The 27,068-nt window shown below is 36.6% G+C and overlaps 1 protein-coding gene across 3 annotated transcripts in view; it reads right to left on the bottom strand.

Annotated features, from left to right (window-relative positions):
- LOC128022195 (protein diaphanous homolog 3) overlaps positions 1-27,068 on the bottom strand; it is a 265,958-nt gene that overhangs the window by 229,422 nt on the left and 9,468 nt on the right. For 2 of the 3 annotated variants that reach the window (XM_052609506.1, XM_052609503.1), the window contains exons 2-4: positions 12,575-12,607; positions 6,816-6,989; positions 4,086-4,190 (exon numbers count right to left, since the gene is read on the bottom strand). In XM_052609506.1, the coding sequence (XP_052465466.1) occupies positions 4,086-4,190; positions 6,816-6,989; positions 12,575-12,607 (312 nt within the window). The remainder of the gene's footprint in view (positions 1-4,085; positions 4,191-6,815; positions 6,990-12,574; positions 12,608-27,068) is intronic. The other variant, XM_052609505.1, reaches the window with a different exon arrangement.

Consider the following 27,068-nt stretch of genomic DNA (forward strand, 5'->3'; position numbering starts at 1 on the left):
CCTTCAGATCTTCAAATGGCAAAAATAAAACATAATAAAATCTGACCTTCAGCCATGGTTTTCTTTGAAATACTAATGCCAAATCATCCTGCAATAACCACAGAAACTATTTCAGCAGTACTGCCACAATGTTAACAAAAAGGTTGGAGGTTTGTTTTAAGCATCTTATTCTTGGTATCTTCAGCTGAAAGGAAATATGTACTTTAAGAACGCTTTTATTTTCCATGGTAGCTGTGTCTTTAATACCACAGATCATTGGCTTTAGCTCAGGAGACATGACTTTCTGTCGAGGCACTGGTAGTGGTGCAGAAGATCACAAAATTCATTGTTCGGATCATGTGTGACCCTGTACCACAAAACCTTAAGTTGCTGGGGTATATTTTTAGCTACAGCCAAAAAAAAAAAACATTTTATGGGTCAAAATTATTGATATTAAAATAGTTGTATAGCAGCCAAATATAGTCCTATCCTAACACATCATCATACATCAAAGAAAAGCTTTCGGATAATGTATATATATCATATTCGAAAAATGTACCCATATTACTGGTTTCGTGGTCCTGGGTCACATGTACAGATTTTGCCAAAAAAAAAAAACACCTGGCAAGACAAACCTTTTACTCTATGATGGTTAAACTTAACAGTTAAGCTGCAAATCACATATATGCTGAACCGTGGGGCCTGGTCTGTTCAGATCACGGATTATCGAAGATCCATTACACCCCTAGGCAGCAGTAAAACTTTAAGTGTATAAAATACCTACCCAACTTACACTAATATGCATTCTATACATCCCACAGACAACTCCTACTGACAGGTTGGTAGAAGTTCAATCTGAGTTTATTTGGCATGCACTGGTCAGATGGTGGTAGAGTTCAGGTAATGACTCATGGCTTATAGTAACAGTATTAGACATGCTAACGAGGAAATAAACCGTGAACGAGACACTAGGCTGCTAAAAACCTTATTATTCAGTAACTATGTCTCCCAATTACTCTTGACTTTCAGAAAACACAAACAATGGCACAGAGAGATACTGTACATGGCTCTCAATGTGGTTTATTAGCAATGTCAATCATTAAAGCCTCATTTGCAAGTACACATTTTTGGAGCCAGGAGACAATTGTGATTTAATGCCTTGCCAGATTTTATGGCTATTTTATTGGCAAAAAACTGAATTTATCTCTAGATTATTTTCAAAATCTATCTTTTGATAAAAAATATAAAAAAACGAATACAGTGTGTAATCTTTCCAAAAGCATCAGCCATACATATTTTCATCAAGAAAATAAAATTACTACTGTCCAAGTTTATACTTCGTGCTCCATGTCTGATTCTGTGTGACAAACCAAGGATTTCTGTAAAGTTGCAAAGACTAAAGTCTCAAATCCAAAGAGATATTCTTTATGAAAGTAAAGACACCCCCCGAAAACGGCTCGTTCTAGCATGCCCCCACATCTTTATGTCACTATGTGGGAAGATTTGCATAACACCGCCCAGATGTTCACAAAAAAAAAAAAAAAGGCGTACCATTTATTCTTGTAGTAGCAGATCGCCTTTCACCGTGGACAAAGCAGAGTCCAGCCCGGGGTCATCACATGTGGTTGCCGGAAGCCCAACGGATGACCCTTTGTGGAATCCGCCGTCCTCTGCTCACTCAAGCCAGCCTCCGGTCACTGTAGGCCTCCAGCCTCAGCTCACTCAAGGCCGCGGTGTGTGATGCTGTTTTGTTGAGAAAGCAAAACTACTTTCTTTGGCCTTCCAAAAGAAGACACGACTAGAAATTGTGTTTATATCACGTTTATAATGGGTTTTAATGGTTATGTCTAATCGCTACGGCTGGACAGGGCATCACAATATGTTAAGGAGCGCAACATTTCCATCATGCACTTAAGGTATTCGGCCAAACACAACGCACTGGATAACTGGCCAATCACAAAACATCTCACTTTTCAGACCGATGAGCCTTTTAAAAATTGACGCGTTTCAGAAGGCGGGGTATAGAGTAACAATGTACAGTATGTGGAAAATGAGTTTTTTTTTTTTTTTTTTACCTTAAACCACATAAATACATTTCATTAAGCCAAATAGTGTTCTTTTTAGCAGCATCATATGACCCCTTTAATAATCAGGCTCATCCAGACCTACAGTCTGGACGGTGGCCTGCTTCATGCATGTAATGTTTGTCATCTCTATTGTCCCTTTTTACAATGAAGCTATTGAATTGCAGAGCACATATTTTGAGTAGAACAAAAGAGCCACACTGTTAATGTAGGATAAATTTATCAGTCCCATTATCGTCCAAGTATTCAAAACCAAATAATTATTTCACGACCACCAATTTTGTAATATTTTGAAGATGACAAAAGTAGAATGGAAAGATTAGTTATAGGTTAATCTTTGTAATTACAAAGCAAGGTATTATCCCACAAAGCAGATGAGGACATAAGACTAGCATTGATTCTGTGGATTCATTAATTTCAGTAGCATTTTTCTAAATATGTGACACTCACATGAACCAGGGGTCATAAATGATGGAGGTAGGAATTATTATGATGGTGATGAAAACATGTTTAGAGTTCAGCCTCCTGCTGTGTCCATTTACATCTCAAATGCAGTTGGTCTGTATCACTAATGGAAGTATACTGTGACTAATTAAGGGATAAGTGTTGGTCTGAGTGTGTCTCGGGTATATATGCAGTCTGTCTTTATTCATTAGCTATCAGAACACGTTGAGTCAATATCCTCCATTAGCTCACACTGATAGTGTCCTGATCCACCATTTCTATAATCACTGCCAACCATCCTCACTGCATAAGTAGAGGCTGGTATGCTGATTTTCATTTGAATTTCATTTGGAATGACAGTAGGATTTACTGAAGTTAGATTCTAAGAAATTCTAAGGAGGTGTTTTTCTACTTCAAAGTTCATTTCTAATTATATTATAAAAAGACAAACATTATTTATATGTATGTAATATAAAATATTAATAATAAAAATCTTCAAATGGTGTCGCCAGAGCCACTGTCAACCCCAGAAGGTTAAAATGATTTCAAATTTGTTGTAATAAAGGATTTGTCCACTCAAATAACTTGTTCTTATTATTTCAGTCATTGTAACTGATAAAAAATACTGTTTCATATATCTTGATATTGTCTGAGACAATTATCATACCGTTAAAATATCATACCGTTACAACCCTACTGATCACACCATTAATAATAATATCTGTGACATGAATATGACAGTGCCGTGTTAATGCAAAAAGCACAGCATCATTTTAAATCACGAGTTTAAAGTTTCAAGCATTCAATTCACACAGACCGACCCTCACACAGAGAACCTGCAATCATGCAGGATAAAAATGCCTTTATATGACTAATAAAAGCAGAAAAACGTATTTATATATAAGTGAAGTGGGAATAAGTGCCATTTTTCTGCAGATATCAGAAAAATGGCAAATATCGGCCGAGGCGATATATCGGTTGACCCGGCCCCGGATAAGCCGAAGATGGATGGATATTACTCAAAATAATTAATTTTGCCTCCTGTATTCTAGCATAACTATTTGTAGACTTGTAAACTACTTCCTTTACCACAGCATTATGAGTTCATAAGTACACATGAGGAGGTTCAACGGAGGCTCTCACATCGGGACAAGAGAACAAAGGAGACAAAGTAAGATGAGGGCTTTAGCCTGTCAATGTCTTCATAAGAGGCCTGCAGTTACAGATATTTTTATCAGGGCAAACCCACCAGTACAATAACACACATAGTCAGCACAGAGATGTGACCGCAAATGAACATGGAAACACATGCACAGTGCCTCTGTGGTGATTCTGCACCTTCACTTACTATTTCGCTGTTTAATAAAGACGCTTACAAATCTGACACAGGATCAGAGTAAATGACTGGAGCAGTCCGAGATGTGACCTCCTATGGTCTTTAGGTCAAAAGAGTGCATCTTATGTAATTATCAGGGTTAGTAATGCTAAAAAGGGATGGAAAAGTAATCAAAGTATTTACTGCTCATCCTTTCAGGTTTATATGCTGGTCTGTGTGGATGCAATCATTCTTTGACTTACAGTTTTTGCAGCTGTGATGATGTACTGAAGGACCATTTCCCTTTTTGTGCTCAGGTCCTTCTCTCTGAGTGGCGCTTTCTTCTCTTCATTTAGATTCATATCCTCCTGAAAACAGACATGTAAAAGAAGAAAATCTTGTTACAAGAAAAATCCTTTTAAAGTTCTTCAATATTGTGACCTGCTTTATGAGTATCTACATCATAATGGCAAGACTTTTGACCCAAACAAATATCAACATACTGTATTTTTGCTCGAAAAGAAAATAGCACTGAAGATGTGGTCTGTAAACTTAGCAGAGAAGAGCAAAGAGCTCTTGCATCTTTTCGTTTCAATGCTCACATAAATCAATTCATGCCTAACACCAGTTCTTTTTGGAACTGCAAATAAATTAAACTGCAGGAAGTCAACCTCTGCTTGTGAAACCATCTTCCCCACATCTTATAAACTAAAGCAAAGATTTTCATCATATTTTTTTTTTATTCTTTAACATGTCTTAAAAAAGCATTTAGTAATAAAAAAAAAACATTACATGAAGGTTTAATAAAAAGAATAAAATTAAAAAACACTGGGCTTTTAGGGTTGCAAAATTTGACCACCTAATGCTCATCATAGCATATGTAGTCATAGCATATGTAGTCACATTCAACATTTTAGGGCATATAAGCTTTTTCTCATCACTACACACCTTGTCTAATATTTTTAATGCTTTAATCGATTAATATGTCTCAAAGGTGTTCCAAAAGGACTAGGTAGCTGTGGCATCTTTTTACCACCAAAATTATAGATATTTTTTTATGCCAAAAATGTAAAGATCATGTTCCACGAAGATATTTAGTAAATTTCCTATTGTAAATATATACTAACTTATTTTTTTATTAGTACTATGCTTTACTTAGAACTTCAATTGGAAAACTTTAAAAAGGTGATTTTCTCAGTATTTAGATTTTTTTGCACCCTCAGATTCCAGATTTTCAAATAGTTGCATCTCGGCCAAATATTGTCCTATCCTAATAAACCATGCGTCAATGGATAGCTTATTTAGCTTTATTCAGGGTGATGTATAAATCTCAATTTCGGGAAAAAAAGAATTGACCCTTATGACTGGATTTGTGGTCCAGGTTTACATATATTTCCTGAAGTTTAGGTGGTTTTTTTATTGGTTTTAAACAAAAATTGCAATTCTGAAGCTATGCTGGGTCTCCGATGGGTTAAAGCTGAATCTAAAAATATCCCCTAGTTTGCGGCAGGAGTCATTAAGTGTTTTTGATTAAACAAACACTTTAAAAATGTAAATAGTTAATGAATAAAGGTCAGTTTTTGCTCAATTGTTATATGATTGGCTATTTTAAACATCTGTTTTCTATGTGGACACATTTTTGTATGCAGTTCTTTGAAAGAAAATAAGAAAATCTAATGGTCCTATTTCTAAAAAGATTAGAAATTAACAGTGAAACAGAAATGAGCATGTTCATAAATCTGAACCTGTTGTACTGCTAAGACAGACATTGGCAGATATCTTTGGCAATTTTACTTCCCAGATTACTGAAGCAACACGTCTTATGCCAAAACAAACTAGCGCACTGCACTTCTCAAACTCACTATCTCTGACAAAGACAGAAAAAAAAACTAGGGTGCATCCATGGACAGTTTACAACTACCATCAACAGATAAAATGGGCACAGAAATCTCAACGCAAACAGAACAAAATCGATCAACAACAGTCCTAGTGTCCTCCAGTCTTATTTCCCTTTCGCCACAGTGCTCTCCCTTTCTTCCTTTTTCTGAGATGAGAGATCAGCAGAGCCGTTTAGGATTTCACTGATGGGTTCACAGGCGTGATGCAGTCCTTGTGTGTGAGAGAGAGAAAGAGAGAGGAGGATGCTGGGATAGGTGCGGATAGGGCTCAGAGCAGAAAGGCATCCATTACCACCATTGGCCCTGTCACCTCTGCTGGCATGCTCATGTATCTAAACTTGTACTTGCCGTGACTAATGACTGCGTCTCTTCCCACGTTATCCTCACTCTTCCTTCTCTACCCAGCAGTGGCTGCTCCTTTCACTCAATCCTGCGCTCGAAGATGCTGTTCAACTGCCAACACCACCTCCACTCTTAGAAAGGGCACCAACGGAGACCTCCATACAATAGCACTAACGCAATGGAGAACTGTACAATGTTTTAAAATTATACTTGAGAAATTTTTCCAGCGGACAGGTTTACTATAAAATTATTTTTATTATAAATGCTTATTAGATAATCAAATCAAACTATATTGTAGGGATGATTTTATTTGTGGGTATTTTCTTTTATTTACAACAAACTAAACTGCTTTGCAAACATTTGTCAGTGACCGTATGACATGTGTCCAATACGTGATAGTGATTAAGTGTTTTTTGAGTGTGTATTTCCTCGTCCTACTATGAATACAAACTGATTGAGGTCAGTGACCCATAACAATCCATTTCATTATGAAAAGGTTGTGTTTCCTCAAAACATAATTGCAAATAAACCTCTAGTGATTATTGTGGTTGGAAGGTTGATAAAGGTCATTGAGTAGGAATAATAATTACCTGGTTTTATACATGTCCACATTAAGCAGACGTGTACAATAGCATGAATGCAGAGCAACAAATCCCCCACTCTCACAGAATGTTTATTTTTATTTATGTATGTGTTTTACAACACAATTGAAGTACTTTTCTGTGTTAAAAAAAAATACCATACTTATCTTACCATCATTTTTTCAAAGAGGGCAAGGATTTCCTTCTCTGATGTAATCTTTGTAGAAAGCTCCTCAAATTCAGAGGAAGTGGACCAGTCACCAGAAGAGGATTGCTTTGACATGTGGAAGAGGGGTGGCCGTTCCTTTTTACTGCCAGGGATCCGGATACTGGAAAATCTGTCCAGCTAAAAGAAGAGTAGACATTTGTGAGAGTTGAGTGAGACTGGCTCAGCGATAATGATTAGTCTGTTGATTTTTTTCTCCATTTAAATAAGCATAAAGAACATACACTACCATTCAAAGCTCTGGGGCAAGTAATTTACAATCTTACCAAATATTTCAATTTCCAATAAATGCTGTTCTTTTCTTTCGATTCATAAAAAAAAAATGCTGATCCTGAAAACTTGAAAAAGGTATCATAGTTTCCAAAAACATTAAGAATCACAACTGTGATAATAATAATAATAATAATAATAATAATAATAATAATAATAAATGTTTCCATGAGAACTAATAAGCATATTATAAAGATTCTGAAGGATCATGTGACACTAAAGACTGCCTTTATAACTCCTGAAAATCATAAATGTTAAACATTTAAACATTTTAAACAAAACAGAAAACAGTATTATGGTTTTATTTTTTGCATTTTGCAAAAAATGTATAAAAAAGTAAAAATTATAAATATTACATTACAGAAATAAATGTTTCACACAAAAAAAATCTTAAAATCACTGAATTATAAATAAAAAGCAAAAAAAAAAAAATCACAGACTGTCAAAAACACAGATTCCCCCCTCATATTGCATTTCTCATTTTTTCATAATAACATTATTATATGTTATTAATTATTATTATTATGATTAATAACATCATATTATCATTATTATCACTACTCCATCCCCAAAAGTTTTTCCATCACCATTATAGTTCTGCAGACTATAATAAAGGGTAGCACTGCACAAACTTCACAACAAATCTATAAGGCACAGCAGTCTTTTACATACCTTCTAATGGCCTCAAAAGACCAGCCTGAACTGAACAAAAGTTCAAAACTTTTCAGAACTTTCTCAAACACCCACCTTAGCCCTGTTAACTTTGTTTATGATCAGTTATAGCTTCCTTATTGTACGCAGACTTTCATTAGAAGACTGTCAGCTTCTCATTTACCATGCCTAACAAACAGAGTGTCTGGGGAGTGTAACTTCCCGTCGATTTATATCAAGGCAGTGGTTCCCCGCATCACACAGATAATGATTTCCTAATTAGATTAGATTTATCAGAAAGCTGTTTTCTCTCCCTCTGCCTGTGGGTGCAACTGGGAGAAGATGGGCGATTGAGATGTAAGCGTTGGCTGAAAAGGTGGGTGGTTTATTTTTAGGGGCCGTGCCCCCTTTCTTTCTAGGGGAGGTTGAATTAGCTGCAGTTATCTTCGGGAATATTTTTCAACAATCCCACCCACTGCACATTATGCCTGTGAGAAGGAGAGCAACACGCTGAGATAATCAGCAATGACACTGATGTAAAATTAATTAAACACAAGCAGTAGATCAGAGTGTAGCTAGCGACTTCAGTGCACAGAGCCAATGCAGGGAGCAAATGCGTGGTGTCTGATACCAAACGACACCATCATCTGTCTAATTTGGTTTGATGCTACCCTAAAGTGTCTCTTCGCTACATTGAGTGATGGCACCGATCAGTTTAATCACAGAGATTCATCCCCAGTGGAGGGAAGAAGCGGTTTGCTATCCTACACTCGTTGAATAGATAAATAAATATGTTCAGACGCTACCTCGATAACAGCAACAGGCATCATACTGCAGCCGATGCTAACTGATCTAGATGGTGAAGTGCTTTTCAGGGCTTTTTAGGCATTTATGAGTGAGCCTGTACCTTATTTTCATGCAATCTCTCTCTCCCTTTCTCACCAACAAACACTTTGATGTTACTAATGGCTCCATGCCCCTCCATTCCACTTCTGATCACTCCACCAGACCCCTCTTCAGTAATTCAGCCTCTCAACACCAAAACGCAATTTCTACCAGGACCAAACATCAGACCTCACTTGGGAAAAAAAAAAACTCTATTAACTAAGGATATGATTCACTCATCAAAACATGTCCTTCACCATTCTGGAACCCCACAAAATCCAAAGAACACATCTGTTAAGTAAATGCATTCATATTATTTGTAATTGAAACAAGAGTTAACTCAAAACTAAACATTTGGTGAAAACATATCCTCAAGTCACATATTTTACTCTTTAAACAACTAATACAAAAGCAATAAAATAATATTCATTATATTTTAGTAAGTATTGTAAATATATAAATTGCCTAGGCCTACATACAAACGAATACTACGTTCTTTCTTTAAAAAAAAAACCCTGTGACGTCATCTATGTTTACACTATTGGTTAAGGGATGTCACACTATGGCCTGTGCATTCGCTTCCTCTCATACTCTCATTCACTGTCAGAGTCAATGGTTCGCGCTTGGTAATGATGGCTGCAGTAAACAAAGTGTCCGCGGTCACTGTTCAAAGTCATACGTGTTCGGGCACCATAATACATCTAAGAATTACATTAAAACACCTCGACACCGCTTGGCACGAAGTTCTATAAAAACTGTGCCCAGATCTTTTCCCATCCCTTCTCCCGTCTAGTCTAAAACTGTGGAACAACCAACACAAGTTTCGAAAACGAAAATAGGAACTTGTTTTTAATGACCTTCTCTCTGAGCGCGTCCAGTTCTTTTTTTTTTTTTTTTTTTTACACATGTCACACAGCAGCTGCAGCTTCGGACACACACGCATAACAGCAAATAATACTTCTGCACAATGTTTCTCATTTTACAACAGAAATGTGAAATCTGCTGCTATTTAGTCTCATGCGTACAGATATAGATTCGGACTAGAATTAGGGCTGTCACTTTTAGTTTTCGAAAATGGATCGCACAATCGATCGGACCAACCAAAAAAAGTTTCGAAAATGAAAATAGGGAACCGATTTTAACCAAATATGTACACTATTAATTAAAAAAAAAATTTAATAAAAAAAATTTAGATGTAACAAAATTCACAACCAAGCAGAAAAAGAAAAAGAATTAAGAAAGTGCACTATGCATTGCAAAAGCTAGACAGAAAATACCAGCAATTTTACGCGCCTATAAGACTCAGTGACATTGAAAGCGACCTCTTATGCTGCGTTCACACCAAATGCAAATAGAGCATCTGGCGCGAATAATTTCAATGATAAGTCAATGTAAAGGCGCGTTTAGTCTAAAAACAACCAGTGCTCCACATGGAGATCTGATTTCGCCATCATCGAATCTGTCACATGAAGAAACTGACACAAACTAAATCCAGAAGAACTGTGGTCGTATTATCAAGACGCTTGAGACGCTTGAAGAAACAGTCCTGCAAAGCTTCCTGAAAAACAATGTTCAAGTATAATAGTCTTGTCACGATACCAAAATTATTGTTTCGATACCGATACCTAGTCAAGAATTGCGATTTCGATACTTTTTTGATACTTTTCCTGAAAAGGGAAAATACACTCAAATATCATTGCTGTGCTTTATTTTAAAACTGGGACAACATTCTAAAAATATAACACACTAATAAATGAAGTAATAAATTACATTCAAGGTAAAGAAAGAATAAATTTAGCAGCATTATCTCAGTTATCATAAGAAACATAAGATTAATAAATTTATCTTGATTCTGAACTTTGAATAAAAATATGAACAGCAATTATATTAAACAATGTTTCTGAAGTCAGAAGATTAAATGTCAAAAGATAAATATCAATTTAATCAATGGCATTCAAAAAAAAAAAATTAGCAGCACTATCTCAGATATTGTAACTTATTCTGTCAGTTGTGCAACCTTTTCTTTCAGAGGAGAAAACTCAGCCAGTGAGCTTTAATGAGCGTCATCTTTTTCTACCAGTCGTGGACCGGTGGCCACTGTATCACTTGTGCTCGCTCATGCAGCATAGTGATGCGCGGGTCGGGTTTCTGTCCAACCCGCAGGTCCCGCTTTTATGAAATTATTTGGCCCGCCCCAGCCCGCAAATAAAGTAACATTTCTTTACCCACCCCGGACCGCGCATCGGGGACATCACGGAAGATACGTTGCTACTAGACTCATATTTCTCGTTCACTGAAGTTCCTCCTACAGCAGTACGCGAGCTCGGCGCTATTAGAAGCGCATGTGCAGCGCATGTGCAGCTCGTGAACAGCACTGTGAACTTTTTCATCCTGTCAAAGAGTTACTCAAGATGTGACGGAGCACGTGATTTGTTGAATGTAGTGAACGAATCCGCCCTTCACTGAACGAGATCGAGAGATCTTCTCATTCATGAATAAGTTGAATGAACGGAATGAATGAGTATACAGGGTCAGGTGAGCCAAGCATGTAAATCTCGATCAGCAATCAGCAGATACAAAGAGCAGTTATAGGTGCAGATACGCTCATATTCAGCATACAGAACATAACTCCACGTGTAATCCCCGATTAATGTGAATATTCTATATGAACTGTCTGACCAAACAAATCGCTGTAGTGCTTTTTTTTTTAAACACAGATATCCATAGGGAGGCACTTGAAGCGTTGCTTTACACACACCAACATGAAATACGTCTCTTACAAATATGGAACGCGGTCATTCTTTAAAGTATCGATACTAATAAATTTAGGAATCGTGACATTTTTAATTTCCGAGAATCGCGAAACTTTTGAAGTATCGGTGCACCGACCGTACAACACTAAAGTATAATGTGCAAAATAAACTTTTGCACAATACTGTACTTTACAAACGACATTGTTGCTACTTTATAAAGAATGAGCATACAGTCATTCACTGAACTGATTAAAGACAGTGACGGACAGCATTAATTTTAACTAAATGTCAGAGTGATTGAGAGAAATACAGTATAAACATTATGTGTGGTTTTGTATTAAATAATGACCCAGATCATGAAATACATTTATTAGCCTTAGAGTAGGGGAAGCATCAACTTGGGAAATTAGAGCATCTAAGGAGCGTGTGAAAGCCATGGATTTATTTTTAATATTTTTAATTATCTTTAAATGTTCTTTAATGTTATCCATACGTTTTTGTGGCTCTTTTTTTTTTTTAAGTATCGGTTCAGGCACCGTTTAGGCACCAGTACCATTTTAAAAATTTATATAGCACAGGTATTGTAACAAACCAAATCGATACCCAACCCGATCAATAACTAGATAAATTAAAAAATAATAATAATGATTGAAATGAGTTGTGCAGACAAATGTATACTTATTACTTACCATGAGCTGAACAGCTTCACAATCAATTGTTTAAGCTTTTAAAGTTGACCGCATGCAGCCTTATTAGTGATGCAAATATTATGCATGCCACATGCTTAATAGAGGGCAGTACTCAAGTGTTAGACACGCAAGAAAGAAACCACTCACCTCAAGAAAAGCTTAAATTAAAAAAAAAAAATCATAGTACATTTCTAGTAGTAGATTAGTAAATTCAGTTTGCTCAAAAAAACCTGAGCAAACTGATATTGCACATAATCAGCCTGGAATGCTCTGGTTATGAGACTCAAAACACTGTTACACATGGGTCTTCTAATGGTCTCTGATATTAATGTCAAATATCAGATAGAAGGAAACAGTTCTAGGATGTTAGCTGTTAATGAAGAACAAGGCCCAGAATGAAAAAAAGAGTGAATATCTGACAGAGCGAACAAGAGAAACCTGAATAAAGGAATCTTACCACATCATCAGTAAGTGTTCTGATGTTCAAGTGCTATAAACAGTGTGAGAGAGAGAGAGAGAGAGAGATGCAAGTAGAATTATTTAAATGGCATTGAAAATGACATCGCAGTCCACATGACAGGTGACAGTGTGCCGTCACATAGAAGCTTCAATATTATATACACACAAAAAAGTAGGTTCTTCAGAGGTTCTTCAGGGTGGTTGTGGTGTTACTGCTCCACTGCCATACAAAGAACTCGTCTTGTATAGTCATAAAGAATGAATTTCTCAACTGTAAAATCTTTCTCAGATCAAACTTGTTGATTTGTCCTAGTGAGGAAGAAATTAATATATTATATTATATATACATATACACACACACTAAGGGGTGTGTCGAGACACTCATCCCACAAGACGATACACAAGGCTGGGTTCACGAGAAAGAGACAAGATTTTTAGACTTTTTTTTTTTTTTTGAAATCCCCAATTATGAAATATATAGGGGAAAAATAGTATTTTATTAAACTGTAAAACACAAAATGCAAAAATTTTAGGTTCATTTTGAAATCAACTATGCTTTATGAAATGAAATGCATGTAAACAATGCAGAAGATTTTGCCACAATCTCACTTGACAGGCAAGTAATTGCACAAAAATTATAAATAGTACAAATAAAAATAAATAATAAGCAACCACTGATCTATATATGACTGGATCGCTCATGTTCTAAACCGCAAACAGGCATTAAAGCCACCGGAAGTGTTCGATCCGCCATCTTACTAATCCCTACCGGCAGAGAGTACCACTGAGTCACATGCAAACCGCTTACTTAAAAATCACCCAATTTGAAGCAAGCAAATTTTTTATGTTATGGGTATTTAACCCTCAACAAAGGGACATGAGAGAGATATCTATAGAAAGCCTGACATGTCTACTTTTAAACTAAACAAGTGCTGCCGAAAACAAATATTCTGTGATAAAGTAATCCATATGAAAACAACCCGATGTCCATTTTTCACATCTCCCTTCATTATATCTAATGTGACCACGCCCCGCGCTGAAGGCACTATTGAGATTCTAATGTTTCAAACTGAAGTGCGCTGCTTGAATACGCCCACACAACAGAAGACAACACAAGAGACTGTTCTTCAAGTTCTTTTTATTTTACTGTTTGCTTAGAGATGAGAGGAATAAGACATAATTCAGCCCAAGAAGATGTGATTAATATTACTTCAGGATTTGAGATTTGAATTTCATCAATAAAAATAATTAAGCGCTTCATTCAGCAGAGATCATGAGTAAGTCTGTTTTTATTTATTTATATACTTGTATTAGGTTTCACATAATGTGTAAACATTTTACTAGTTAGACTTTTTCCAAACTCTAATTCCTGACTAAATGTATAATCAAGTGAAACATTATGAAGTTTCAATAACAATATACACTACTACTACACTACAGTGTTCGGAGTTAAGTTTTGTAACGCTGTGTCTCTGAGTCTGACCTCTGATTGCCAGTTTAATTTCAAACAGCCCACAACTCTGCATCGTCAGCCAACGCCCAACCACGGGCTTCCCAAGACGTCACTTCAACGACTACTGAACTTCCAGCCAATCAGCAACCTTGGGAAACCCCATTTCAAACAACAACAAAGGGAACCCCCCTTTACACTGGATTGCAATGCAAGTAACCTCCAGACTCTGATCTGTACTGGTGTATCAAACAATTTTAACCTCATTGAGTAGGGTTAATTAAGTGATTGATGGCTGTCCATTAGGGCTGGGTAAAAAAAAAATATTTTTCGATTAATCGTTTTTTTAAAATGTGGTCGATTCAAAATTGATTCTCAAAGGCCATGAATTGATTTTTTTTCCATATTTCCGCAGACATGGAATGTAAGATTAGCGTTAATCTAATTACAAATCTTCTCTACTAGATGTCACCCTCTTATGTGCCTTGTGCGATGTTACCAACTAACCTGTCATTCATTCATTCAGTTTAAAGCAGTGGTTCTTAAATTCAAATGCAGCTCACCATATGCTGAACACACACACACAAAACTTTTGCAACTCACTTGAAGTTAAAGCAAATGGAAACATCATATACTACGCAGCAATCATCCTTAATTGAAGAAATGTGGCAAAACATCTCTGGAGAGAACCTCATATTATTAAATTGGAAAGTGCTTTCCATATTCGGATCAACATGGGCTACATTTGTGAACCACATTTTCTGCAATGTTGCGCATCAGGTCATGCTCCCGTTTGCGTCTTACAGACTGCATCTTAAAGCCTCTTATACTTTCTGCATCCGCGAGTCCGCTATGGACCGCTAGGCAGGCATGACGTAGGCTAAACATCGCCATCGGAGAGTGTGTACCGAGGCTCTGAGCAGATGACCGGACATGTGCGCGTGGTCAGTAGTCTTCAAAAGCACAAGTGCACATGTTCAGGCAGTGTGAAGAAGCCCATTGCTAATCGAATCAATTGGGCCGGGCTCGGGCTTGTGCGGTAAATCAGCGGCCATGTAATATGTTTCAATTAGCGCGAGAAAGATCCGAAAATGTATGCTGAGTAGTTGAAACGGAGGCATGCCTTTGACTATTTCGTTTTGGTAGCTCCAGCAACTAAAGCAAAGTCTGAGGTTTGGAAAAGTTTTGACCTTGTTTATGATGAGAATAATGAGTGAATAATGACGCACCATCAGTGAGCGCAGGAGTACGCTGAAGACATCTACTGTGGATTCAATCATTTTCCTCCACAATAACAGGTAGGCCTTACCTAATCTTGGTGAGTAAATGTTTTTCAAATAATAACTAAATATTATTTGAGTATTAAATGCATAATGTAGACCGAGTAGGCTACATAAGCTAATGTTGGCATTATTATTTTATTATGTCAGCTGCTATGGCGTAACAAATCCGGCAGAGCATTAATCTTAATTCATTTAGTTATTACCAAATACCCATCTTAATTTAGAATTTATCTTATTTATATGCTAAATGAGCCTATAACTAAGGCTATTTATAGAGTGCTGAGATATTACTATGTTACAGAGGACTTATTTTATTTCTTTGTTCAAACTTCCAAGTGGCCTATTACGTTAGTCATGTATAAATTATGTTAAACCATGTATAAATGACTCATTCCTGACAAAAGGCAAAAGAGCTGTGTGCGTCCGTACATTTGAATAATGTCGGATTGTAAATGGGTTCGGGCTTTTAAAAAGCTGTCAATCAGAATGTACTTGTCGGGCTTGGGCCGAAATCTGTTGGGCTTAACTTTTAAGGCCCGATTACAGCTCTAATAGAAAATCGAATTGAAACTCGAAATCAAAATCAAATCGTTTCGAGAGCTTGTGAATCAAAATCGAATCGATCTGGAACATCTGAATCGATACCCAGCCCAACTGTCCATGTCTACGCAATTTCACGTATTGCTGTAAACTTGGGATTCCACACTTTTCACTATATATATATATATATATATTAGGGCCGGGACTTTAAACGCGTTAATTGAGATTAATTAATTACACAAAAAATAACGCGTTAACTAAATTCCCGCATTTTTAATAACTTATTTTTGCACTGCGGAACGTTTCTCACTGGATGAGTTTCAGCGGACCGATTATACTGGAGCACCAACTAGCGTTCGCATATCACCGCAGCACATCGAGCCTCAAGTATCACCTCAACGCAAAACATATAGCAGCTAGCGTGGACTTTACATTTTATGTTGAACTATGTATTATTTTGTTGGTGCAACAGTTTATGTTGAACTCTTTTATTGTTTTGGCCAAGGTTATTGAGAGTTGGACTTAGTATGTTATGGCCTCTGAAGCAACAGAGAGATGTTTTCTAATAGTCAGTGTTTCCAATGTTCTGAATGTAATTGACAGTATTGTGTTTTACTTAAAAAAACACTTTACAGAAGGTTCCAGCACTTATAAGCTTCCTGAATTTCTGAAATGTACTATTTCTAAATATGCTATTGCTACACTTAATGGCAAAAATTGCACTGGTCTGCTAGACTTGGTTGAACAAAAATAAACAATATTTTGTTGCTTAAGCTTATGTATTCAGTCATTATTCAATGGTATACTATAAATCCATGTGAAAAAAAATTACTTCTCACTGTTCTCAGGTCAAATATTTATATGCAATTAAAATGCGATTAATTTCGATTAATTAATTACAAAGACTCTAATTAATTAGATTAATTTTTTTAATCGAGTCCCGGCCCTAGTTTATATATATATATATATATATATATATATATATATATATATATATATATATATATATATATATATATATATATATATATATATATATATATATATATATATATATATATGAAAATTAACTAGAAAAGCAATTAAGACAAGAGGGAAAAAAGGCCTTCTGATTTAATTCTCTACCACTTGACAATTACTAAGGAAACTGAGAACAGTTCTCTGTGCACATTAAAGACCAATTCAGAGTAAGACCAAAAATATCAAGACACTGAATTGCATTTGGTGTAATTTTGTAACTTCTTTCAGTGGTTACGAGCTCACCAATGCATGCTGCCATCTGTGTAAAAGACAAACATTTCATAGGCAATTTCTAAATGAGAAAATGTTCCTCGTGACATATGAACATGCTAATATACAATTGGAATGTCTGCATGTCGAATAAAGAACAAAATTAGACCCATCTGTGGCTTTGGATTGTGCTCTCATGTTGAGGCAAAATGGCTCTTGTGATGCTCAGGAAAAGCATTTTTGCTAATGCTGTTGCGGTATTTCATTTTGGAAATTCCTTAGAGCAACGGTTTGCCAAATCTCAGGAGGAGGAATAAAGCAAACAAACGGTGGCACTTTTTTGCCTGTATTCTAGGTTCTTGCCAGTAATCCATTAGAGGAGGGAGAATTGGGTTATTCCGCAGTAACCCAGAACCGCTCCTGCAAATGGTTCGACTCAATCCCAGATGGCAGGCATTATAATCAATCAAAATACAAATCTACATTTTTACAACCTCCCTCTAAACATTTACATGCACTATTAAGTCAGCTAGCGATTCACACAATAACCAAACACACTCACATAATGCAGTTATTGGTGGCTCGGCCAAGCATCACAGCCATCAGTCTTACTTCATTAATGGAGTCAAAACAAATTTGCATGCTTCAAATGTAAAACATGCTGTGCAGGTGATCAATCAGGAAGTGCGTGCATGGGAAATGACCTTCATTAAAGAAACACAGACCTCCAAAAAACAAAACCTCTCAATTACTGAAGTAGCATGAAATACCAGCTACATAAAACATCCACAGCTTTGAGATGCAAATTCACTCTCTGACACTAGGTGGAACTTATGGAATAGCAGCAATACAGTGTTAAAACACGACCATAGAAAGAAGAAATAACTTGTGTTTAAGTGTTTTTAACTAACTTCTCGATGATGTTTTGAACATCACAATTGCTTATGGATGTTGCATAACTATGATTGGATGTTGCGAGCACTGCTTTTTAACATCACTTGGAAACAACCAGTACGGAAAAGAGATGGCAACATCGCTGCAGCATCAAATTATGAGGCTAAAAGAAAATATATTTTTCTAATTTCTTGGAAGTAAACATTTTCATAGGTAAAACACAACATAAAATATAGGTGAGTTTTGCACAGTTTGCCATTAGTTTCCAGGAAAAGTAGACAAGTCAGAGGCCTTTTCATTGGAACAGGCAATTACCGCAAGCAAAACCTCAAAGCTCACGACATAAGCTGACAGCACATAGCATGCATGGTTTCTATAAGGGTTGGCGATAACCTTTCTTCTGCTCCAGTGAACGAACAGCACTTAATGTCATTTAAACAGTGATTTGTTAAAAAAAAAAAATTATATGGGATCTCTCAGTACCACACAGATATCATAGCATGTCAGAGGTAAGCAATATTAAATTACATCTCTGTCAGTATCATTAAAACAACTTCATTTTCATATATGATTTCTATGTTGGAACTAATTGTTATAATTTTTCACAGTATATACATATTTAGGGCTGCATGATTATAATTGTTGATTATTACCTTTAAATTGGAATTGGGATTATTAATTAAGATCATCACAATTTACATTGAATGACGTTTATACCATTGTTTGATGCAAGTGCATGCCGTATTATTATATGAAAATAAACAAGTAGGGGTGTGCCGGTTTCAGAATTGGTGATGACGGTTATGACGTGAGTCAAATGTGACGGTTCATAACATAACCGTCGGGGGGGGGGGGGGGTCCAAGTCAATTGGTTGTTCTTGGAGATAGCGGGTTAAAGCCGCACCCGCCCGCCATCCGCTGATTGTTTTGGGGTCTATGGCGATGCAATGCTTTGCTGATGCGAGCCGCAAAAAAAAAGCCATTGCCATTTGCCCATTAGCTCTGCCCACTACCGGAGAAACTGGTATGTCTTCTGCTTGTTCGAAAATGAATATGAATAATTCTAAATTTAATCCATTATTTTGACAGGAGAAGACAACAAAGAATAGTTTACATATAGCGTGTTGTTTAAGCGTGGTAAGACTCTCGCTCTCTCTCTCTTTGCATGTGTGAGCAAAACATGAAACAGTAAAGTGACGGTGAGTCGTGCGCATTCACAAAGAGTTTACAGAGTGTCAAATACAGGTGCGCTGTGTGTCCATTGAGATGAGCTGAAAAGTTCAGATCGCTTGAAGGAGAGAGAACTCTGAAGCTCAGATGCTGAAATTAATGCAAGCGTCATGCGCTTCAGTCTATGTAGTAAACAAACCTGCACGTCTCTGCCATTCATTAATTCACACAGAGACGCGCAGAACACGGATTTATATTTTAAACAACTTTTGCGGCTTAACATTTACAGATACTGGTCCATATGGAGATTTGATTTGATTATTTTATGCTAACTTTGGCAAATTCCATGACTGTCCATATTAAAATGCAAGTTTCATTTTCATGACTGGATTTCGAGATTCCGTCCTCTTTTTTGCTTCATGGAAATCATAGAGCAAATTTCAAATCCGCACCCGCCCGCCATCCACCGCTTGTTTTGCGGTCTATGGCGATGCAATGCTTTGCTGATGCGAGCCGCAAAAAAAAAAAGCCATTGTCTGTTCTAGAAATGATGCAGCAAAGATATTTAATGCTAAAGTATGAGGCATAGGCCTACGCTGAGTTTCATTTACGATGAGATGTGCTCTAGGTCACAGTGCAGTGCAAGTGAACACGGCGCGCTGGTGCTTCCATGTCACAGTTATCATTGTCTGCTTTATTTGCTTTTTATTTATTAAAATACATGCAATTGGTTGATAAAACATTTATTAAAATTAAGATAAAATTTGTACAAAACGAAATTCGTTTTTAAGAAAGGTTTTCTACAAAGCAAAATTTTATGAAGTGGTAAATATCATGTCTGACGATTTACAAAACTTCATTAAGTGGTAAAAACCATGTCTCCCTATATATTGCGCATCTTATGATCCTATCTAAAAAATGAAAATAATTTTTGATAAAAAATGTTTGTAAAAAATATTTTAATGACACTGTTTTGGCGGTTATAGAGTTCCAATGACGGTGTTCAACTATAACCGCCGGTCTCACGGTTATATACTAACTGTCACACCCCTATAAACAAGCTAAAAACACTACCTGAAAAACTGTGTTTTTCTACAGCTATCAGCTGTCAGCTATACATCGGATTTTCTTTAAATGATAAAAGAAAAACAAATATGAATGGTATTATAATGTTACACTAAAAATAAAAATAAAACAATGGAAAAACCGCTTTGAGCAATTACGTAATTGTGGCATCCATAATTGTAATTGCAATTAAAAATTTGATTAATTGTGCAGCCCTACACAATATTAACATTTTTACTGTATTTTTGACCTAATAAATGCAGCCTTAGTGAGCATATGCATATATCTCCAAATTCTCTCCCAGAAACAAGTTATGACAAATCACTACATAATTGAATATATATTGAAAAAGTTTTGGAATATGAAGATAATTATATTATTAGAAAGCAAAAACTTTTTTTTTTTTTTTACTTAAAGACTTAAAATTATGAACCAGGTCACATATGATATTGCCACAGTAAAAATAACCCTGATGCAGCCTGGATGCCGAAGAACAGCAATTATGAATCATGCGGGGCTCACACCTGCCCTGAGTCTGAACCTCTACTCCATCAGCTCCTTCATACAAGTTAATTTAATCACAAAACATCAGTTCTCACAGGAAAGTATGGTAAATCGCTTCCTCTGGGTGAAAACAAAATCTTTCTTCACAAATGGCTAAGAGGAAACAGCAGGTTCAAGGGTCCCTCCATGAAGCACTTGAGAACTTAAGAGTCATGTTTCAGAAATTAATTAACTTCACACTATTGAGGAAGACTCTCAGAACCACCGGGGTGTGTAGACTACTGCCATTTCGTTATTCAACTCCCCAATGTCATTCTCACAGCCTTCAGCCATCCTACCATCTGCATACTCCTATTCAAATGTAACACTGCCCCGATACAAGAACCATTTGAATGAATAAGCAGTGAGATCATGATCATGTTCTCTTAGCACATATGCATTTGATTCGTTATGCACAGTTAATGTAAAAATCACACAATTTTCACTACTAACAGTCTGTCTTTGAGCTAAATTATCTTGTGATTGTGATTAAGATTGTGGAGCAAACGTCCCACAACTCAAGTCATAGGAAGTTGTACAACCAAATCAGCTCAAAACCTTGAGTAAAGTGGTAAACCTATAGTAAAAAAAAAAGAAATGTAATCACATAAAGCTAGAAAACAGCTCTTTAAAAAAGAAAAAAAAAAAAAAAAAAAAAAAAAAGGCACACCATTCTGACTCGAGAGTAGACAAAACCAAACAAAAACAGTAACAGTCTGTGTGTCAAGAAGGGCAAGCAGTGGGAGAGCCTCATTAGAGCCAAAGTGAACTGCAAGGATTGAGTTCAGGACTACTAATGAGATCAACACACCCAACCACAGCCACACAAGCCAGAGGTCTGCTGCACCTCAGCCAACCGATGGTGGGCTGCCCACCTACAGTCAAGATGAAGACCAGGAGAAAGATGATTATGAGTTATCGAGGACAATCTGTATGTTTGTGAGGTACTTTTTTCTATGCGAGACATTACACAAAAAAATTATAAGATCTGAAGCCAGGGTCCAAAAAGTGCAAAAAAAATAAAAAAAGTTAACAGCGCAAGTCATTTGTGGATTAATGCGTATTGGAGACGCGAACAGTTTAAAACCATTCAGTTCGATTTGGTGAACTGGTTAAGTCGAATGATTTGTTCGCAAACCAGATATCACAAACTTCTTTGCTTTGAAATCTCTCACAACAGACACGGAAGAGAATGCTGAATAAAGTCATAGTTTTTGCTATTTTTGGACCAAAATGTATTTTCGATGCTTCAAAAAATTTGAACTGACCCTCTGATGTCGAAAGTTAAGAACTTGGTGGAATATGGAAAAATTGTGGCGTTTTCCTTTAACATCAAGTGGTAACCCAACAAAGAACCAAAAATCATGGACTACAAACAGTTAAGTTTGTAGAAGAACAATGAATGGTTTAAAAAAAGAACAAAGAGTGGGAGACTATAAGCAATAATGTTTATGTAATAAAAACTATTTGGCGTAACCTGTGCCATTCTTCTTCAATTGATTATTGCCGTTATTTGCTGTTTCAGTACAATCAATACGAAAGACAAGCCTACAGATTCACAGATTATCTTTGATCATTCTAGTCCTACCAATAAATAAAAAAACAAAGATGTGCTGGCCAGCCACAGACATTGCACAATTCGTGAAGCCAAACAGCATGAGAGATGTCACCGATTCAAGAACTGGCAGGGGACGGAGTTTTCAAGCCAAGTGCAAGCACAAACACAAACACGGCCCCCCAAACAAAATTCTCACTCAAACTTTACAAAAATGTTTCTCTAATTGCAACTAGGTTAAATAGTTTATTCATACAAAGCAGTAAACGCATACATGCCCTGTGTGCGTTCTCATATGGGGAAGACAAAAGATAATAGCCATTACAGAACAGAGAAACAGTGATACCATCTGTATGTCTCTAGAGAATTATTATAAGAGACAGTCCCTCCAGAAAAACACGATTATGCGATCGCGTGATTTACTGCATAATCAGCCAAGGGCCGCATTTTATGCGGGGGTCGCATTTTTTCAAATACGCCGCACTTTCGCCACATAAATTGCCGATTTCAGGAAGCAAAATATGCGGAGGTAGCATGATTTCATAATAACAATAATTTTCATTGCAAAAAAAGTCACATATGTCTTAGCAGAAAGTTGAAAAATGTTGCGTTTACTTCACACAAGTAAATTGCCATTATTTCCCAAAGGGAACCTTATGAAGTGACGTAATTGCGCGACGTGAACATTATCTGCGAACCCCGCGGTGAAACCAGGGTGAAGGATGCAAATCATTCTCATCTGCCAACAAAAATAAGCGCAAAAGACCGCGCGAAGCAGTTACCCGGTGTGTTACATGACAGTGGGGGCAAATTATTTTGAGAGAGGGATGAGGATGAGGATGGCGAATGATAGGCCACTGTTAGAGGCTACGCAGTTAGTTTTCATTTTCACAGTGGACTGTTGTAGTTTCATTCAGAAGTTAATGCACTTCTACAGTTGTAAGATTGTACTTTTTTGTTATAGAATAGTACCAAAACCTTACAGTTGTAAGTATATTAGTAGTATGTAAAATAGTTTATGTGCAGTAAGATATTGCACTTTGCAAATCCTGTAAAACAGCATTTGTATATTTGTGTGTATATTTTATTTGTATTCATTTTTACAGAAGTTGTTGAATATTCCTTTTGAAAAGCTAGAGAACTTGTTTGACTCAATGTTTTGTAAGTTTGAGCCATGTGTTAATTAAGGTCTGAAATAAAACAGAATGAGAACTTAAATATTCTGTGATTTAGTATGCTTGCTTATCATAGGAAGTCATAATAAATGACTCATTACAGTAAGGTAGTAGCCTAGTGAGAACAAGGTGTTTGGGGGGGGGGGGGTCACCTTTTTTTCTCTTTTTCATCAAACCGCAGTTTTTGCAAGTTCCCGCAATTTCATCGCATAAGATTGCAAAAATATCCTGCATATTCCATCGCATTTTTTAAGAAAACCTGCCGCACAAAAATATAATATATACGATCACAAAAATATATATCTCTTTTGCAACCACTGTTTTACATGATTAATGCTATTGTTTAAGCATTAGTAATCATGCTCCCCTTGGAATGAATGGCATCATTTGCATGAGCATCAAAGTTATTGAAAAGTCCTTTGTTACTAGGGCTGGGCGATATATTGAACATTAGCGATAATATTTGAATAATTTTGATGACGAAGTAAAATTTGAAAATATGGGGAATATCAAATATTTCAAATTCAAGCATACTTTCTCAAATGAATGCGCCAAATGTCCAAAGAAGGAAGATGTTACTGCGGACTGCTCTTCTACGAGAGCTTTCATGAGAGCGGTTGCCAGATAACGAATTTAAATTCCGAATCAGAGCTTTGCCGTTACAAGGATACATTTTCTACCCAGTGTTTGCTTATTTTAAGCAATCTGGAAACCATTTGCACATGCCATTTGGAATTATTATTAGGGAATTTATTGTTATTCTAAAACTAAAACTTTTGATTTTGACATCTTAATTTCTAAAGGCTATATCTTAAGTGATAAAAGATAGACTCTATAAATTATATAAATATTGAGGATGACCCAATGTTTATGTAGGGATTACATTTCCCCATCTAATTTGCATATTAAGACGTCATATGGTGGCAGCCATCTTGAATTATAGAATTTTCATGAAGTCACGTTTTAAAAAGATAAAATGCAGCACTTCTTTCCCCCCAAAATGTCCCTCACTTGTGTGTGCTATAATGCACAATACTAAATGCTCAGGTAGATATTAAAGGGTTAGTTCGCCCAAAAATGAAAATTATGCCATTAACAACTCACCCTTATGCTGTTGCAAACATGTAAGACCTCCTTTTATCTTCAGAATCAGAACACAGTTTAAGATATTTTAGATTTAGTCCGAGAGCTCTCAGTCCCTCCATTGAAACTGTGTGTATGGTATACTGTCCATGTCCAGAAAGGTAAGAAAAACATCATCAAAGTAGTCCATGTGACATCAGAGGGTCAGTTAGAATTTTTTGAAGCATCGAAAATACATTTTGGTCCAAAAATGGCAAAAAAGATGACTTTATTCAGCATTGTCTTCTCTTCCGTGTCTGTTGTGAGAGAGAGTTCAAATCAAAGCAGTCTGGATATCCGGTTCGCAAACGAATCATTCAGTTCACCAAATCGAACTGAATCGTTTTAAACGGTTCACATCTCTAATACGCATTAATCCACAAATGACTTAAGCGGTTCACTTTTTTTAATGTGGCTGACACTCCCTCTGAGTTCAAACAAACCAATATCACGGAGTAATGCATGCACTCAAACAGTACACTGACTGAACTGCTGTGAAGAGAGAACTGAAGATGAACAACGAGCCGAGCCAGATAACGAATAATAGACTGACTCGTTCAAGAGTGAAGAACCGGTTGCATCGGTGTTCGGATCACTAGTAGTTCTTTCAGACAGTTCGATTCAATAAACTGGTTGAAGAAAATGGTTGACCGGTTCTTTTGCGCTTGACGTAATGGCGTCATTTGCGATGATTGCCCTTGATTCAAGCCTTTGGTTTACCCGCGCTTATAACACTAGCACAGAATCAGTTCAGAATCAATCACCAAAAGAATCAGTTCAGTTCAGACGCCCTGTGTGTCGGTCTGCTTCACGCTGAATCACACATGCGCAGTATCATCAGCTCCTCGGTTCACTAATCGGAAGCATCTGACAGAAACGGTTCTTCACTCGTGAACGAGTCAGTCTATTGTTCGTTATCTGGCTCGGCTCAGTGTTCATCTTCAGTTGTTTCTTCACAGCAGTTCAGTCAGTGTACTGTTTGGGTGTTCTGTGAGTTCCATCACAAATTATATGACATTCAACCCAACCAATCAGGTTCACTGTCAAAAATGTCAATGTGAACGCTAAGCAGATCCGGACCAAATGTATGGTTTTCTTTTTTTGGTCCGGACCAAACAAACCAAGAGAACTAAACTACAGGTGTGAACACACCCTTAAATGAAACGGCACTTAGAAAACATTCATTTACATGCTTGAATTAAACAATTTTTATTAACTTATTTGCAAGTCAATAATCTAGTGCAATATATTTCTGGATGTCAAAGAAAAGAGGGAAGGAATAATGAGTGTATAGACGACGAGGGGGGGGGGGGGTCTAACAGCACGAAGGTCAAGCCAAAGCTTTAACAGAACATGCATTAATGCCAAACAGATTTCTCCATCGACACTTTGCCAGGAGAGGCTATTAAAATCAATCCAGTAGCACCTCGGTAGAGGTGAGAGATGCTAATCATGTCAATTGCAGTCCATTAGGCTCAATCACACCCACCTGCCGGTGATTGTCTTAACCTTGGACGTCAAGACTAGAGAAGTAGCACTGCAATCGGGTTTAGTACGCAGTTGCCATTGACAAACGTCAGCTCACTACACCAGCCTCAACATGTAACATGAGTGGAGTGCCAGGAATACGTTTCACATGCATGTGATAGACTGAAGTAGATATTTAAGATGAGTGCTGATATGCTGTATTGCAAGGATAAAAGGGATGTGGTTTGCTGAGAGACTGTGACAAGAGCTATACTCTAGGAGGGGAAAAAAGGGGGGGGGGGGGCAGAAATATAATCATAATGCAACAGTTCAACGCAAAGATTCACATAATTTGGAAAATAAATCATCCAACGCGTGGCATCCATCAGAATTTATTCAGCTTCTGTAAGACTTCAAAGCCGATTACATAATTCTACTTAAAATCCAAATATGTTTTTTTTACTTACAGATATAAGCAGAAAAAATCATGTTTGTTAACCAGGGAGTTACGATCAATACAAATAAAAAAAATTAGAAGATATTTCAGCTTATTTGTAATTCCACTCCTAAATTTAAGCAAAAGGTTGTTTTTTTCCTTGGTGGATTACTAGAAGTTCTAGTTACAAACTTTAAAAGGGTAAATAAAAATAACATTTAAATAAGATATCAATGCTCGAGTTTGGGTTAAATTTCACCAACTGCCTCACAATAAGATACACATTAATGCATCATAATTTAATGCATTGTTACGGTTTTGATTATTCTTTCACAGTTTGAGGCTTTAAATGTTGGAATTATGGTGAGGAAAACATACTTCTAAACATTACGATATGCACCAATTGTTACATTAAAAGCATATTCATTGGAACAAATGCAAAAAAATGTTTGCTGGCAAAACAAAATAAGAAAAACTAAAAATAAAATCATCTATCTATCACTGTAGCTAAACAACAGTGGTTGACTTTTTTCTATTTAAATTGAGAAGTAAAGTTTGCTTT

The sequence above is a fragment of the Carassius gibelio genome, chromosome A11 (assembly GCF_023724105.1).
Source record: "Carassius gibelio isolate Cgi1373 ecotype wild population from Czech Republic chromosome A11, carGib1.2-hapl.c, whole genome shotgun sequence".
In the NCBI taxonomy this organism is placed as follows: Eukaryota; Metazoa; Chordata; class Actinopteri; order Cypriniformes; family Cyprinidae; genus Carassius; species Carassius gibelio.